This window comes from Chiroxiphia lanceolata, chromosome 5, assembly GCF_009829145.1.
Source record: "Chiroxiphia lanceolata isolate bChiLan1 chromosome 5, bChiLan1.pri, whole genome shotgun sequence".
Taxonomy (NCBI): Eukaryota; Metazoa; Chordata; class Aves; order Passeriformes; family Pipridae; genus Chiroxiphia; species Chiroxiphia lanceolata.
Window position 1 is genome coordinate 12,843,684 of NC_045641.1, and position 17,315 is coordinate 12,860,998.

At 39.4% G+C, this 17,315-nt stretch overlaps 1 protein-coding gene across 1 annotated transcript in view; it reads right to left on the reverse strand.

Annotated features, from left to right (window-relative positions):
• Positions 1-17,315, reverse strand: part of RELN (reelin) — a 279,441-nt gene continuing 262,126 nt past the window's right edge. Inside the window, 9 exon segments of the mRNA XM_032687702.1 lie at positions 1-1,137; positions 5,323-5,328; positions 9,706-9,804; positions 10,206-10,403; positions 11,395-11,614; positions 12,449-12,606; positions 12,951-13,112; positions 13,897-13,970; positions 16,677-16,852. Coding sequence (XP_032543593.1) covers positions 1,041-1,137; positions 5,323-5,328; positions 9,706-9,804; positions 10,206-10,403; positions 11,395-11,614; positions 12,449-12,606; positions 12,951-13,112; positions 13,897-13,970; positions 16,677-16,852 — 1,190 coding nt within the window. The 3' untranslated portion in view covers positions 1-1,040.

Sequence of the window (17,315 nt, forward strand, 5' to 3'; positions counted from 1 at the left end):
TTCTTTGTTGACATTGTCTTTATTGAAGCATGGATCTTTAGGTTGGTTCACCATAAAGTGAAGCATTTTATTTATGATAATAGACAGGGCTATAGGGGCATTATAACGTTGCTGGTGTAGATACAACTTTATCAGAAGATACAAACATGACCCGCAATAGAAACAAACACCAAAGAGAACACAATGAAACGTTCACTTTTACAAATCACTTCATTACTACAGACACCAAATGGCAGTTACTGTAAGTAAATCAGTTGCAGAGAACTGACTACATTTAGACAGGGAATTGGGAAATTCTGTTTGGGGCTTAATCCACAACTCCTTAGTAGAAAAAAGTTTAATGTCAAGCATTCTTTTTTTATCCACAAAACAATGCTAACCAACAGACATATCAAAGAATAAGACCAAAGGATATCAACGCCTTTACAACTACTCTTGCAATTATCTTCTGGATTAGGTACTTTGATGATTTTTTAAAATACATTTTTTAAGAAGGTAAATAGCCCAAAAATCAGCAGCAAAAATATTACAACAACAAAACAAGTAAATACAGTGCCAATGTGTCATGTTGTAGAAGAGAATACAAAGAGGACAAACAATGATAACTTAATCATATAAAATGACACAGAGCTGAAATACAGTGCACATAAATACCTATGTGACAAAGGATGTTAAATTCTGTACTTAGTATGTAGGTTTTTATAAACATAAAATCTGAAAAGTCTTTGTGCTTAAACTTTTTTTTCCTGTTAAACAGAATTAGTTGCTTACTTCCAATACTGCCACTGTAACTGATATTACAACAGATCACAATTTTCACAGACACATCAACATTAAAACATTTACCTATGAGAAAATAAGTCACTTCTCATTAGTTCACAGTGCGAAAAAGTGGTGTACACTCTGTCTTGAGAAAGGCTTTCAGTTATTCATCAAGCCAGCTGCAGAAAAGTCCTGATACCAGACGCAGTGCTAGATTTAAAGAATGGAAAGCAACACATCACATGTTGGGAGGAAAAAAAAATAAATTTCTCGTTTCTTCATGGATATCGTCTAAGTGACCTTCGTCTTCTGTTGTAGAAATGCCTGAGCCCATGTTGCCGTGAAAAATTCATCATGTAATTTTGTTTGCGAGTGCTGTTGAAATCAAAGGGTGGAGGAAGAGAAGAGCGTCACACATTAAAATATGTACTTTAAATTCTTTTGGAGCAGTGAGCTAGTGGGACTGATTCTTCTTTGTCCTTGCATGACCTTTCAAGCCTGTGCAAACTGGTGTGAAGCACACCCTTTGTATAATTGCAAGGTACCAGGCAATTGAGAATCTGTCCCATTTTGCTTTCATTTACAATTCATTATCTTAGGGAAAGGTTAAGAGCTTTCAGCTGATGCAAACTTGTGCTGCCTAGGGCCAGATTCACTAAAGCTGTGTGCAGACTTCACAGAATTTATCTCCAGTGGTTTTGTACTCCAGTCATCCTTCTGCCTTCAATGATTAACTGCTTTAGCTTGAGAACAGAAGAAAAGCTTTACTCCACTTCATTATCTTCTACTTTTACCGTATAGGAAGTGAAGTACAACACTTTTATGCAGATTCATATTTCCTCCCCTATGCACCCTCTTCCAAAATTAAAGGAAGATCTGAGAACTAAGCATCATCATGTCTGGGAGGAGACCAGGCAAGAGAGACAGCCTGTCTGCAGCCTAATTCAAGGAAGACCTACCTGGAGGACAAGGCCCATCCCAGCTAATGTAGATTTCTACTTCTCCCACTGAGGGAAGAAGGAACCATGAGAGGGCAGATCTGTGAAGTGAAAGCCTGCAGTCAACAAATCTCCCATTTGTGGGTGCAAGGCATGTTTTCACTTGTGAGTTTTGTCTGTGAGTAAGAAGTAAATATTGGTAATGTAATCAGTCATTCTTTCCTCCCTAGTGCATAAATTTATTTCTAGTGAATGTGGCCCTTAGGAAAAAGGAGTAATTGTATGTTTTGCAAAATACAAGGCCATCCTCCAGATAGCTTTTGCTGTAGTATGCTAATTTAATCTAAAACAATCTGTCTAACAAAATTACAACTTTTCAGCAGCTGATCTTGAACACAATTGATTTAACTGAATAACAGTTGTCATATCAAAATCTAGATTATAAACCCCTAAGCAAATCCAAGTCACTTCCTGATTAGTCTTCCAAGGCTTTGCAATTTTTAATTTTTGTATTATTTTTTACCACTGGAACGTACATACAAAAATGAAATTGTCACAGCTCCTGGTGATAATGAAGGCAAACAGATCTACACTTGGCACAACTTTTGGCACTCTCACAGTAAGGCAGAGCTCTAGAGCATTTGGCAATTGAGAGAGGGGTTAATGTTTGAAGTTGACTTGTCCTGACTTTCACCTAACTTCAGGTAAAAAGGAAAGGTTTGTGCTGATTTCTAAGACTTTTTTTGAGAGGATATTAGTGGTGAATTTATATAATTTTAATGTCACTTGGTAGCTCCAGTGCAAAGCAGCATTGAAGATCAGTCTTCATTCTGTTCCTTTAGTGATCTCAGTGGAACACCACCCTCACTCCAAAGCCAAGCAACTCACTGAGGAAGGCAGGAGCGAAATCACGACCCCAAACCTGCCCCTGAAAGTGGCTGCCATTGGTAATGAGGCTTCAAGAAGGTCTTAATTTTGCCTTCTCTTTAATTCCCACTGCCTGGGAAGTGGGTGGTTCCTTAGAAACAGGGCCTTCAAGGCCACATCCAAGCTCTCAGGAAAAGATTCTAACCATGTGGTGAGGATGGAGCACCTCTCTGCAGCAAAAATGCAGGAGATGGGCCTGGGAGAAAGCACAGCACAACTCTGAGCAGCTTTGATCTCAGTACATGGGACCAAACAGAGCCTGTCAAAGTGTATGGCTGAGAAAATTGCCATTTCTGGACCTGGTTAGATTTAGGAGTGAGCTTGGTTGTGAGAGCCTCAGCTTGGGCAAGACTTGCACAGCTGGGGCATGTGCTGAGTTGCAGTTCTTGGCCCAGGAGCCTTCACATATCCTCATCTCTATCCTGCCTTTGGTCTGCTCATGTTCAGCAACAGCTCAGCAGAGATTTTCAGGACTGGTTTTGGACAATGCTAGGTACATCTGGCCTCTATTTCACTTCAAATGACTAACCCTTTTGAATCTGGCCTTAAACTATGGTGAGGATGTTTAAAACAATGAACAGAGGGGAAAAAAAAAAAAAGGAAAGAAAAAGAGAGGAATTGAGGAAAAGGAACAAATGGTTACCTAATAACTTAAAAGATATTTATTTTTTTAATGTATATAATTTTGTTCTGCTATAAGATGATCAAGACATTAGAAAGAAGCATTATAGTTATGTCTAACACTGACTACCACAGCAGTGCAGTGTGTGAAAAATAGAGAAATCTAAATTCTCAGGAGCTAAATGCTTAAATTTTTTTTTACTTGCAGTGACATAGTTCATACTTGTCCTCACTGATGTCTGAGGCAGACTTTCCAACTACTAGTTGGATGCCACAGAAAAATTTCATGCCTGCTATAGAAATAGCATGATTTTCACTCTTGCATGGGTAAATATGTACACCCTCTGCATTAAAGCGTAGTATCCTATTGCACCACAAAATCAGAGTAGGTCTATGTTTTTTATTTTCTGAATAATTTATATATTGGTAGGAGACAAGCACTACGTAAGAGAGATCAAGTGCTTTATAAAATCACAAGAAGAGCTATACAATATAGTCTGTAGAAGTACTTATGCATTTCTTGCCTTTGGTGAATGTAAAAATGCTTTCAATACTATTAGTACTAAATTTAATTTGTATTATCACAGACTGATAAAAGTTTTACCATACTTTTGCTGTTGTTTTCCTGTTTGGAGCACCCAAAATGTGCTGGGCAGCATCAAGTTACATTAGGAATATGTCCCCCCTTCCATAATGGAGGTTCTGGAGGGAACTTTTGTTCAGATATCAGTGGCAACTTGAAGGCTGCTTTGCGAGTGTGTAATAGACTGGTCAGCATCTGCTGAGCCTTCTGCCTTTTCTGTGCATTCACTGAATCATTAATCAATCAGAAAAGTTCAGATCCAAAGCTATCTGTATTGCTGATGGAACACACAGCAAAAAGAAATTAATAGGAGCAACTACTGTATAATCTGTTTGACAGTTTTAAGTGCACTATTAAAATATAATGGAAGATAATTTATGTAGGAAACCCTAATATCTTTCCAGTGAAGTCACTGGAGTTGTGCTAGTTGTATGAAAGCAATATGCAGCCAATACAGAAGAACAAAACCAGAACTGTCTAGGGCATATTCAATACATACTAACAATAAAGCAATTTATGAGAAGGAGTCTCTCTGGATCTTTAGTTTTTAATAGAGCATTCTGTTTATTGCTTGTTTCCTAAAGCACAGTTTGAACTACAAATTTGCAATTTCAAGTTTATGAAAATGGAACATAACCAAATGGAATGCAAAATATGTGGTGCATAACCTGGTATATACTAATGTCATTCATTATTTCTGTGTTTTTAATTGACAAGGTGCAACAGGAACGAAATGGAAACAAAAATATTTGAATAATAAAACAAAACAGGAACAAAACTTCAGAACACAACAAAAACATGCCCCTCAGGACTAGGCCTGGAGTAAATTTTGAGACTGAATTAGAAATGCTTTGTTAGGAGGGTACTAAAAGGAGAAAAGTGATGTGCTCTGACTGAAGTCCTGATGGCTCAATCAGTCAGCCATCTTTGGCTTTGGTGAGGTTAACATTTGTACCCAGAGCTCAGTAACTGTGCTGGTTAGTGGTATCTATTACCTGCACCAGCACAAAGCAGCTGAGTTACATGAAACAGAAAAATTACCCGGGAGACACTGGCTCTGTGTTTAAAGGGCATGCGTGGCTATGACCGACATACCCTGTCTGGCTTGGCTTCACCTCTGCGGTCATTAATTACAGGAAAAAGTGTGATTTGCCCCTTGGTCACCCAAGCAACACTCTGGGTGCCCTCCATTGGCAGGTCATTGTACCCTGTCAGAGGCAGAGGAAGGAGAAGTCCTTCCCACCACAGCCTTGGTGAAATTACCACTGAGGTAGGGCATGAACTGCTCTAACAGTTCCTGCTAAGTTTGACTTTCCCCAGTGCTCACTGAGGAAGTGCTGCAGGATCAGGGCCCTCAAGAGCTATGTGGCACATCTCAGAGAGTACAAATGATTTTTCACCAACTCATCATTGAAAAAACTTTGTGAAAGAGCTATAACTGTAACTGTAACAGAAACATACATTTGGTAGTGGTTCAGGGAAAGTACTTACCTTATTCTAGTGTAAAACCAATGACAGCAAACAATGAAATACAACACAAGTTAGAAAATGCCTTTCAATGCATGCAGCACTGTGATTAGTCATAAAACCCTGATGAGGTTTAGAGGCAATATAGGACTTTTCGTCTCTTTTGAAAATAAAAATTGAACAAATTATTTCCTGATATTTCAATCAGTGTTATATTTTATATAAAATTCAGCATGCACTTTTTAGAAACATAATAGAAATGTCATAGAAGCACAAACCACATCATATTAAATTTGGCATAAATGTTGTGAATATTCAGATAGCTATCTAATGTTTGAACTGTTTATGTTCTTTTTTATAAATATGCCGATACTTTAATTTAAATGCATTTTTCAAATCATTGCTTTCTACTAAAAAAAAAATGAAGCAGATGAAAATGCTTTTCCACATGAGCAGTTGTTGTTGGAGGTAGAATATATAATTTGTATTTTAATGTTGCAAAATAAGGATAAACATTCTTTGTACCAAATGCAACATAAGTTCTCACTAAATCATTTGTGCCAAAAACATGAGAATATCTTGACAATGAAGAGCATGGAGTGATGGCTATGGAGAGATTCATTCTGTTATCTAACAGTTAACCATAAAATAGTAAGTGGGGACAATATTTCTTGCATTCCTTGCACATCTTAAATTCCTTTGCATCACATAACAAGTTTTGAGGTGCAAAGAAAGCAACATCAGACCCTTAGTGTTCAGCTTATCATTATCCTTTATTTCTCAATACCTTTGACCAGAATTAAGTTCATGACATGTCTATAAGGACCTGCCCTATACATAAAAAAATGGCAGTTCTGTAATGTACATGCAAAGAAGTGCGAGGTGTTTGTGCAGTGGACAGGCTGAGAGCTGTGCTTCCAGAGAAAAACAATGTGCAAAAAAAATGCAGAGCTGGATGTGGGCTCTTCTTAGGGTCGAAGTACAGGGGCACAGAAAAACACTCTTTGTTAAGCCTGGGATAAAATAAATTTTTATCCTAAGAAGAGCCACATGGAACATGGTGAGAGTTGTGCCCAAAGCTTTCTTTACAAATGGAGGGGAAAAGTGCTGCACTAATGAGGAATAATCAGCACTAGCTTTAAAAGAGACTGGATAACTTGACAACTTATATCCTCTCTCCACTACATCAACAGTGGTTAAGCTGGCAAGATCAATTTAATGTATAACACAGGTATTGGGTTTCACCTGTTTGAAAGAGGTGCTCAATCTGAGCACCATTTGCAGCTGCATCACAGTCTTAATGATACTGCTTTTCAATGAGTGATTCGAATAGTTCGCTCAGAAGTGGAATGATTTTAAGTAACATACAAAAGTATCCATCTTTGGCCTTTCTTATCACTGCCAGGTATTTTGCATGCATGTATAATCTGCAGGTTAATTTTTTCTCCCCCAGCAAGCTACCTTGGGAGCAAAAAGGAAATAAAGAGATGGCATCTTGAAAATGTTTGCTGGTGAGAGGATGGTGGCCCTTGACTCAGAAAACAATTGAACTGAACAAAGTGTCATGACCCTGGCTGTACATCAGCTGTAAGCTGTATATGCACTACAGCTTGACAGCTGGGCCTGTGACAGAATTAATTTCAAATCTTTGGATTGCTGAGAAGAGTTTGGCCATGAAAGCAGTATTCACACATTTGTCCCTGGGCGGAGCACTGTGAGGAGGGACATCCCCCACTTTGGATGAGAAATAAAATCAAGAAAATCCTTGGTTTCACTACATCCCTACAGACCAGATCTCCCTGCTGGCAGGTGCTTTTCCTCTTACTCCAGCCCTTAGTCTGCTCAAGGAGAGTATCACTCACTTGTGGGCTGAGAAAAAGCTGTTACAGCACTTAATTGTGCACCTGGGGGTGTAGGCAGCCAAGCCAACACCTAGGGCATTTGGGAAAATCAGACCTCTTAGCCCATAGAGGAGTGGAGAAAACACAAGATGAGATGTGCAGAAAGCCAGGAATTTTTCTATGTCCCAAACCACACATCCTAGGATAGTTTGTCTCCTTGCTGTAACACCTCACAGGCTAGAGGCTTGCCTGCTGCATCAGTATGGGCACACAGATCACAAACATGAAAATCTAGTACTTAAACCAAGACCAGTGAGGATAATTTTGATGTGCCTGGAGAGGTGTATGGAGTCTCCTTCAGGTGGGTGATGGAGTGCAGGGTTGTAAGAGGACCGAACACAGACCGTGTTGCACATGGACCATCAATGGGTTCTGTATCCAGGGATGTTCATGGCTTTCTGAGACAAGGTCAGAGTTCCAATGGGAATTACTTCCAATTTAGGAGGCACAGATGTTTCCTAAAGTATCCCAGCTTTGGGGTGAATAAGCCAGGCAGAAGCCTACTGACTGTCCCTATAGAATTATGAACCAGATGCACATGAACCAGATGCACCATGGCATGTAATTTTGCCCTGCCTGAGAGCAGCATGCCTCGTGTTTTAGTGAGCAGGGACTGGAACTCCACATCTGGCCTTTGGGAAATATGCTGTCATGGCACCCGTGTTTTTACAGGACCTGGTAAGGGAGAAATCTGTCCAGTTGGGTCTGCCTTCCTCTGTGGATTGTACAAGGTGTCACTTGAACAGAGTGGAAACTCTCTGTCTCTAGCCTGATATTTTGGCCTTAAAGCTCTTTAATAGCACCAAAATAAGAGAAGGGAGTAGACGCTGTCTTCCCACCTGGTTTCTTCTCTAGGCAAGGTGTGATTACTTGCTATGGTATTTGGGCATTTCTACTGCTGTCCATTCTAGTATAACATATCTCATGTGACTGGTTGTTACCACTCAACTTGTGTGTCTAGTCTATAACCTGGCAGATCTCATTGTCTAGGACATTCTCCATATTTCAGCTTAAAAATCATTTTTTAAAGATCTGCTCTGTTCCTACTTATACTCCCTAATTCAATGCTCTGGTTGATTGGTAACATTATGGTCTATTTTTTTTCTTACATTATTTTTTCTGGTTTTTTGTTTGTTTGTTTGTTTGTTTGTTTTTTCTTTGTTTTTTTTTTTTTTGTTTTTTGTTTTTTTTTTTTTAAATTGCAAAGTAGAAAGACAGGGTAATATTTCAGGATGACCAGCTCCCTTTTTCATGGTTTTCTGAACACTGTGAATCTCCTGCAGGTTCATATTCTTCCATATCTTTCCTGATGCAGCATCATACAGCCAACTAAAGCAGGAACATACCCATCCCTCTCCTTTTTTCCTTCAAGTTTTAAGCTTAAATATTATGGAAGCAGAGCCCAGCGAGGTGTGTAAAAGCAGCAGAGCGTGTACAACTACTCAGTGTTGGGACCAGTTTGGTTTGGGGTTGATATGAGTGCCATGCAAGCTGGTGCTTCTCGGTGGAAAGGAGAACAGGGCTAACTAGCAATCAGATAATTCACTTTGCTACTGTTACAAAACATTACTTGCAGTGTCTGTGCTAATTCAGAAACCTCATGTTTATAATTACACCGTCTGGAGGTTATCTAAGCCTAATTTCTTCATTGCTGGTTTTTAAATTGTTCAATAAAAAGAATGTTTGAACCTAGCTATGGAGCAGGCACGCCTCTCTCTGCCAACCACTGCCAGCGATGAGTTCCTGCCCGGGAAGCCACTAGCATCTCACTTCTACTGGAACTAAATTGTTAGAGAAAAAGCAGGTCATCTCTTCGTGATGCAACACAGGAAAAACGGGTTAGCTGCCAGCGAAACCCATCTCAAGAATGGGAGAATCAGGAGGGTGCAGACTTGGTAAAATCTTGACAAGGGGATGAATATAGAGCTCGGACCATAGGAACCTGATATAGTGAACCCTGTTTCTGAACAGTATCCTTCTTACTAAAAAAAGGAAATGAATAAGGCATTAGTTGCTAACACAAATTTTTAAGAGGCACAACAACATTACTTTGTGCAAAGAACAATACAGAAGAATCTTTTGTATCTTTGAAAGGATATAAATCAGCCTTATGTGGCAGCACAGCGTTAAACAGGAATATCCTTTCCATGTCCCAGCACAATAATTTTTAACTGCTTAAATGCACTTTTAACTGCTTTAAATGCAGTTAGTACTGCATTACAGGACCACACCAATATCTGGTGGTGACAAAGCCCCACTTTCCCTCCTGCATTTTTCCATGATGCACAACACATACCTCTGCTGTGCCACTTAGTTTGTGGCCGTCTTAACTGCTGACTGTTGAAGTCAGGGCAGAGCATTAGGAAATACAGGTTTTTAAAGGTTTCCCTTTGAGAAAGGATTCCCTGGGCCACAGTGGTTCTTACTGAGCTTAACACTCGTGCCATGCTGGAGAAATTTCAGTGCTTTCTGAGATGGGGTGGGATGAGGTGAAGCTGATACTCACAGGACGACTTCTACGTGGTCCAAAGCCCACTGATCATGACCTGTCCCGTTGTGACGGGGCTGCCACCAGCGCAGTAGGACTCCTTTCATTCGTGCCTCCCTGTCAACACAAATGCAAGAGCTTGTGAGAGCTCCAGGCTTTCGGTGTTTTGCGTATCCCTATCCACCCCTCGAAAGGAATTGAGAGCAAAGTCAAATCATTGTTTCTACATCACTGAATATCAATGCACTGTACATGCAAAGCATTTAATGGTTAAAAATTCATACAGATAAGGAGGATTTTCCCCCTTCATATCTCCAAAACAAGTATTATTTCTGTTTTTCTTTCAAGTATGTTGATAAATACTAGGCTGGAATTTCTTAATCAGCCTTCCCCTTAAGTTTTTTTTGTTTATCCTCTCATCAACCTTCATTCTTGCACAGTGATGCAAAGATAGATTATTTCTTAGCATAAAAGTATTTTGTGCACTTAGAGGTAATGAAATGTGACTAGGTACTCACAGGGGAACATTATAAGACACTCTTTGGGCTTGTATAAAGTCCTTTGGCTGATGCTGTGCAATTACTTGCCATGTAATTCCATTATTTACACTGTATTGGAGGAGCACTGCCTTGTCTACAGTGTTAGGATCACTCAGATTGGTATTGCAACTGTCTGTTTGTGAAATACTTCCAATTTGCAAAACAAACATGATTTTGCTGTAAAACACAGAGAGAAAAGGTATTTTTAATACGCAAATGTATTCAAACAAGAATGATGGCATTTCCAGGTTTATTGCAGTGTCCTTACTAAAACAGAACATTCTCAAGAATCATTACTTTAGCATGCAAAATAAACTGTTCTTACATCTTTAAAGCACAACTCCGCTTTCAAAGTAATAGTTTACTATGTATAGCATGTTGCCATACAGTTGGAGGCAGTTGATCTGGTTTTGCAATGTATCTCCACAAAACTGAGACAGATAAAATTGTAAACATGCAAATGAATGTATGAAAAGTTTAAAAAGGAAAAATAAAGGCTGAACACAATAAAGTGCTTAAAAGATATATCATATTCTACCTGGGTGTTTAAGAACAGAAGAATCTGATTTACATCTGGCTCACTTGCCAGTTCATCCTGTTTCTAATCTTGCTTTAGACAACTAAATATAAACCAGTCCTGAAAGCTGTCAGTCTGTTAAGAGCCAGCACAGGCTGGTTACATTTGTTTTTCCATGACCAAAGAGGCTCAATAGATGAAAAAGACAGTTCTGTTCATTGCCAGGTGAATATAATTCCATTTGACAACTGAAATGGGAAAATGAGCCTGTAATTACTAAATAGCATCTTTAGTCACAACTGTCATGGAGGTACATACAAACATGGGATTTGTCTTATCAGATCAGGCACTGGTCCAGGCAGTCTGGTGTCCAGTCTTTGCCAACAGCTTTATTGTCTGTGCTGGCTTACTAGACAGTGCTCTGTTGGGCATGATGAAAACATCTGACCTTTTCATCTCTCATTGCTTCCTTTTCACTCTCAAAATGAAGCATTTTGCCAATCCTAATGTTTTCTGCCAGCCACATCTGACTGCACGGCACAGCCAGGTCAGTCCATCCTCATCAGTACTGGCCCATGTGGCTGCACATATGTATGAAGAACCTCCTTTCTCATGAACTGCTAAAAAAGCTTTTTAGTCTCAAACTGTTACCTTGCTCGGGTGAGATCCAGAGGCTTAGTCACAGCTTGTCGTATTTGACATCCATTAAAATAGAGCGAATCTCCATGGGCGTAGGGTGCCAGCTGTCCACATCCATTCCCTATCACTCCCCCCTGAATGGTTTCCCAGTTTATTTCAGTAACTCTTTCAGATTCAAAATTATCTTTAATATAACTGGGCAGATCATGGCTAAAACCAGAGCAGTCATCACCTAAAAATGACAGAGTGAAGTTGTAAAACACACAAAAAAACCAAAAGACTTGAGAAAATTGAGCTACAGTTCATTGTAATTCCATTCAAGGTTGTGGCTCAATATACAGTGTGAGTACAGCCTGAATATATTTCAGCAGATCCATTAATAATGTGCACATTGATATACAGCATTCATTTTTAGAAAATTGAGGCTGTGAGTCATATTTTTTACAGCAGTATAACTTTAGTATGGTTCTCCTGTTTTGCATTGATGCCAATAGAGAAACCTCAAATTGCTGGTTGAAAGCAAATACATCTAAAACATGGAAAGGATCTGATCTTATAAAGCTATGAGACTCTCCTGGAAGACATTAAATACTGGCTCCACTCCCACAAAGCACTTATAGTTTACCAAGGACACTCAGGTACCATTAGGCATATGCTTAGCTGCATTGAGGGATTAGAGGAGAACACTCTGTCCTGATGGGGCAGGGAACAGAGCCCCTTACAGATGCCAGTCACCAACATCTAGATCCCATTTGCACATCCTCTGGGATGCATGTTTGGAAGGAGTACAGGGCTGGGTAAGCAAGAAGCCATGTTCTGCCTTCAGTGAAGGCTGGATGGACTTTACATACAGTGCCAGACAGGAGAGATTACTGACTCAATCCAGAAAGAGTAAGGGGAGGGAAAAGCTGTTGTTTGCAGCTCTGACAAATTATTAATCTAGAATTTGTTACTTAAACATTCCAGTGACGAATTTAGACATGATATATGACTTTGTCTTTTTGTTTAATTTTGAGCTAGATTAGACTGCAGTAGATGTACAAGAGAGAAACCGAAGAAATTAAACCTTGATATCCTTCGTCACAAATGCAAATGGCTCCAGTGGTGCAATATCCGTGGCCACTGCAGAGCTTAGGGCACGCTTCCCCGATGTACACGTGATCAATTGCCCAGCTCTGTTTCTCTAGTTCTTCTCCCTTCTGAATCCACCTGAACTGAGTCGCACTGCGAACATCAAAACCCAAACACTGTGTTACTATATCTGGCAATCAAACACATCTGTACAGTGATGTTCTAATACACTAGCAACAAATCTAATGGAAAATGTCATATGAAGGGGCTGTGGCTTCAATAACTGGAAAGACACACCCTGAATAGGTGGCCACTATATCACTGGCAGTAGCAACACCTATCGAGCAAAAGCTTCCTGAAAAACATTAATTATGTATCAGATCTAAATCCAGCAATAAAGAATAATTTTTAATTCACCAGTTGTTCCAAGCAAATGGTGCCAGCAAGACAGCTGACATTTTATAGGTCCACAGTGAGCTGACCTTTCAGTAACCTACCTGGATGAGACATGGTCAGGCAGCTGGATAGTTATTCTTCTCCACATGGAGCTGTTGACAGAGTTATAGATGGTAGCTTCATGGAACTGAAATGGGGAGCAGCCAATGCTATTAGATGAGGAAGGAAGACAGTGTGTCTGGACGAGTTGCCATGAGTCTGTCCTGCAGGAAGCAAAAAAAAAAAAAGAAAGAAGTTTTATAACAACTGAATGAATAATGAAAGGAAAACAGGTAATTTCAAAGGGTCAGGGCATTGCCTGTCTTACTAAACAAATACAAGAGATTGTCAGCAATAGTTTCCATGCTCTGGGGCCACAAATTAATGAGGTGAGAGGCTGAAGCACTGGTGCAACCAGCACCAGGTTTGAGTGGTGGATCTCACAGCACAGTTTGGTACATACAGCTCCTCTGGGCTGCATGACAGAAGTATCTATTTGGGAGTCTGCTCCTTAACTCTTACAATGTTCAGAAGAGTCCCCATAGAATTTGCTATATTTTCATTCACAGTCATTTAAGCACAGAATATAACTTTATTTTTACAAATTATAATGTGCTGCTATACTACAGCACGGGAGACAGTGTTGTTAATTGTTTGCTAGTTAAAGACCCATTTGGAGTTAAGTAACTCTCACTTCATTACAGCTTGGTCCTGTATCATACTAAAACAAGTTTCTTGTGAATGTGGTTTCCTGAGAGTATATTTTTAACAGGAGCATCCTCATGACTGCAACTGCAAGCTCAATGCCATGAATCTGTCAATATCTGGGATAAATTATAAGAGAATTTATGGGAGTTCTGTACACAAAGCCCAGTGCTTGCACACAGGCTTTATTCAGATCCTGTTACAACATGAATAGCAAAGTAATTGCTTTAATAAACAAAAGCTCTCTAGGTTTTTAATATCATTCTATTTTTTTTTAGATCTGTGTACTCTGTTGTCATTTACCTGGCATCCTTTGTATACTCCAGCATCACTGAGTGGAGGTCCCCACAAGAATTTGCCTCACAGCCAACCACGATCTATAGCACAAATAAAATTGACTGCTATAACAAGTCAGGCAGACATTTGAAGTGATATATAATCAAGTTATATTCTCCTTTTTTTCTTTTTCTTTATGGGTTCTATAAAAGAGATTGCTAACAGATCTTGGACAAAAAAAACCATCAAAAGCGGATAGAAAACAAAAGACACAGTACTTCAGATACTGCTTTTACTTAATGAATTTTACTTAATTGCTACTGTTATCTCCAAACAGAATCCTAACATTACATTCCTATAATCCAAATTAAATATCTAAACAAACAAATTGTTACTGAAACAAAAAGATACGGTAGCTTCTTGGCATTTCCAAAAGTGAAACACCTATGAAATTTAAAATTCATAATGATAAACATGTAGGCATAAACTTCAAGTCAATCCAATTTAAGAACAGAGTTATTCTGAATATTTAAAACAATAGCTATATTTGTATCATATACAGTACCCAATGTATAGTACTGAATAGATAACAAAAAGCTAAATTTCAAAACCAAAGAGAAGCCATGCTAGAGCTGAATTCTTAGTTTAGAAATACAATCTTTACTGTGACTGGTGCAGAAAAAGGGGGAAAGAAGCAGAAGAGAAAAACTCAGCAATAAGACCTTAGTAATACAAACTACTAAATGGGTTATCATGCTCCAAAGGGCCACAGCAGACCTCGATGATCAGGACGGTATCTACATTCGATACCGTACTGATGGAAGCCTGTTCAATCTAAGGCGTCTGAAGGCCCACACCAAGACCCTAAACCATCTTGTCCGGGAGCTGCTATATGCTGATGATGCCGCCCTTGTTGCCCACACAGAAGCAGCTCTGCAACGTTTAACATCCTGCTTTGCAGATGCTGCTGAGCTATTTGGGCTGGAAGTCAGCCTAAAGAAGACAGAAGTTCTCCATCAACCTGCACCTCAGGAAGTCTTCCACCATTCCCATATCACCATTGGCGAATCAGAGCTCAAATCAGTCCAGCAGTTTAATTACCTAGGTAGCCTCATCTCCTCGGATGGTAAGATTGACGGGGAGATAGACAACAGGTTGGCAAAGGCATACAGTGCTTTCGGAAAACTCCACAAAAGAGTATGGCGTAATAAACACTTGAAGAAAAGCACAAAGATCAGTGTTTACAAAGCCATAGTGTTGTCTACTCTCTTGTATGGTTCCGAATCATGGGTCATCTACCGCCACCACCTGCGTCTCCTCGAACGCTTCCATCAGCGCTGCCTCCGTACAATCTTAAACATCCACTGGTCAGATTATGTGACCAATACATCTGTTCTTGAGCAAGCAGCAGTCACAAGTGTAGAGGCCATGCTGATGAGAACACAGCTGCGATGGGCAGGGCACGTCTCCAGGATGAAGGACCACCGCCTCCCTAAGATCTTGCTCTATGGTGAACTTGCCACTGGCTGCCGCAAGAGAGGAGCCCCGAAGAAAAGATTCAAGGACTCCCTGAAACAACATCTCAGCCTTGGCCATATTGATCACCATAATTGGTCCACTCTGGCCTCAAATCGGGAGGCCTGGAGACACAGCATCTATAACGCTGCGGAAGCCTTTGAGAACACACGCAGGATCACTCTCGAGGAGAAAAGGCAACGCAGGAAGAACCGTGTCTTGCGGAATACACCATCTAAGGAGTCTTTCTGCTGCGCCTTTTGCAATCGGATATGTCTGTCACGTATTGGCCTCATAAGTCACCAACGTGCCTGTAACAAATGTGGATAAAGCCTTCCCAAATCTTCATTCGCGAAGCTCAGCCATGAAATGGGTTATCATAATTTTGGCCTTAAAATAGAGAAAAAATATCATAGGCTGGGTAAAATAAGTGGCCTGAGGCAGAGCCTTGGCACTCAGTAGTAAAAAGCATGTGAGAGTCCTCTTTTATAAAATTTCTTTGAAGGTGGCATGCTGTGTGAGGGGGGAAAGCTGTGCCTTAGGTTTTATATTAGATAGTCAATATAAAATAGGCAACAAATGTTGAGAAAAGGTGAAAATATTGATCAGTGGAAGATGGAAAATTCTAGAACTATCTTGTCAAACAGAAGAACAAGGAAAAAAACATAAGAAAATGGATGACTATTTTAATAACCCTACTTTCATATTAGTTCCTGGCTTATTTAAGGCAAGGTGCTTGGAGAATGGAAAGCAATTATAAAACAACTACTTGTTGCCTTTGGTAACAAGTGCAGAATCCCACCTTAAATCAAAGTAAAATACTCAGAAATGTTTCTCTGATTGTTTGGGTCATTTGCCATGACACAAGCAAATAGAAGGGGTACTTCTACTTGAACACGCCCACATTTTCCATATGACACTCCCTTGCCTTTTCTGTTTATTCACAGATTAGGGGAAAATGGCATATTCTGCATCCTCTCTATTCTCACCTTGGAAAATAATTGCTACTATATCTGATGATCCAGTAATTTCAGATAAAAGGGATTAGACTTCCAATCCCTGTGACTAACCCCCAAGGCATACAGTCAGTCAGAATAATTTGACATTTTACATTCAGGCAACCTTTCTGGTTCTCATTACTTATACTTCAGATTTTCCTTTAATTTCTAGTAAAAAGTCACTATTATTCATTCAACTGAACATTCTAGTTGGAAGGGGAATAATTTCTGGAGACACTGTAGATGACTTTTCATTGTGTACTTTACTTTGGAGAGAGAGAGAACATTTCTTACTTTAAACTGCATCATGTATCCTGGCTGTATAATGAGCTCCCTGGAGGACAGGATGTTGTGTGTTTTGTCCTTTTTCTTGTTTGGCCAGTAGAGATGGAATGATGGATTTCCACAGAACCCTGCAGTCCTGACTGCATTAGGGTAAAAGCTCCAGTTTTCTTCATGAGAGGTGCCTTCTATTAAGATGAGTTAAATATAATTACTGCATTAGCTTGGTAAACATCAAGGCTTAGAAATGAATCCACAGAATCACTAGATACAGTATTTTAGTAACATAGACACTACATTTATGTTATCTGTAATGACACACATTAAGCTACCAACAGACGTAATAGAGACATCAGCTCCAGAGAGCTAATTAAAATGTTTAAATAATAGTATTTTTAAAATTATGATGAAATAAAATTTTAATAGCAGGAATTGAAATGAATTGGACTGAAATAAAAATTTTTGTCTTATAGGCGTGTGTATATATATATATGTGCATAAATACATATCTGAATATACATGTGTGCATATATATATATGTATATATATTTACACACTCCTACGAGTAGCGTGAAGAATAACATATAAACAGCATCAGCCTACAAAATAAAAAATTTTCAGAGTTAAAATAGAAGAAAGTCTGCTTGCAAG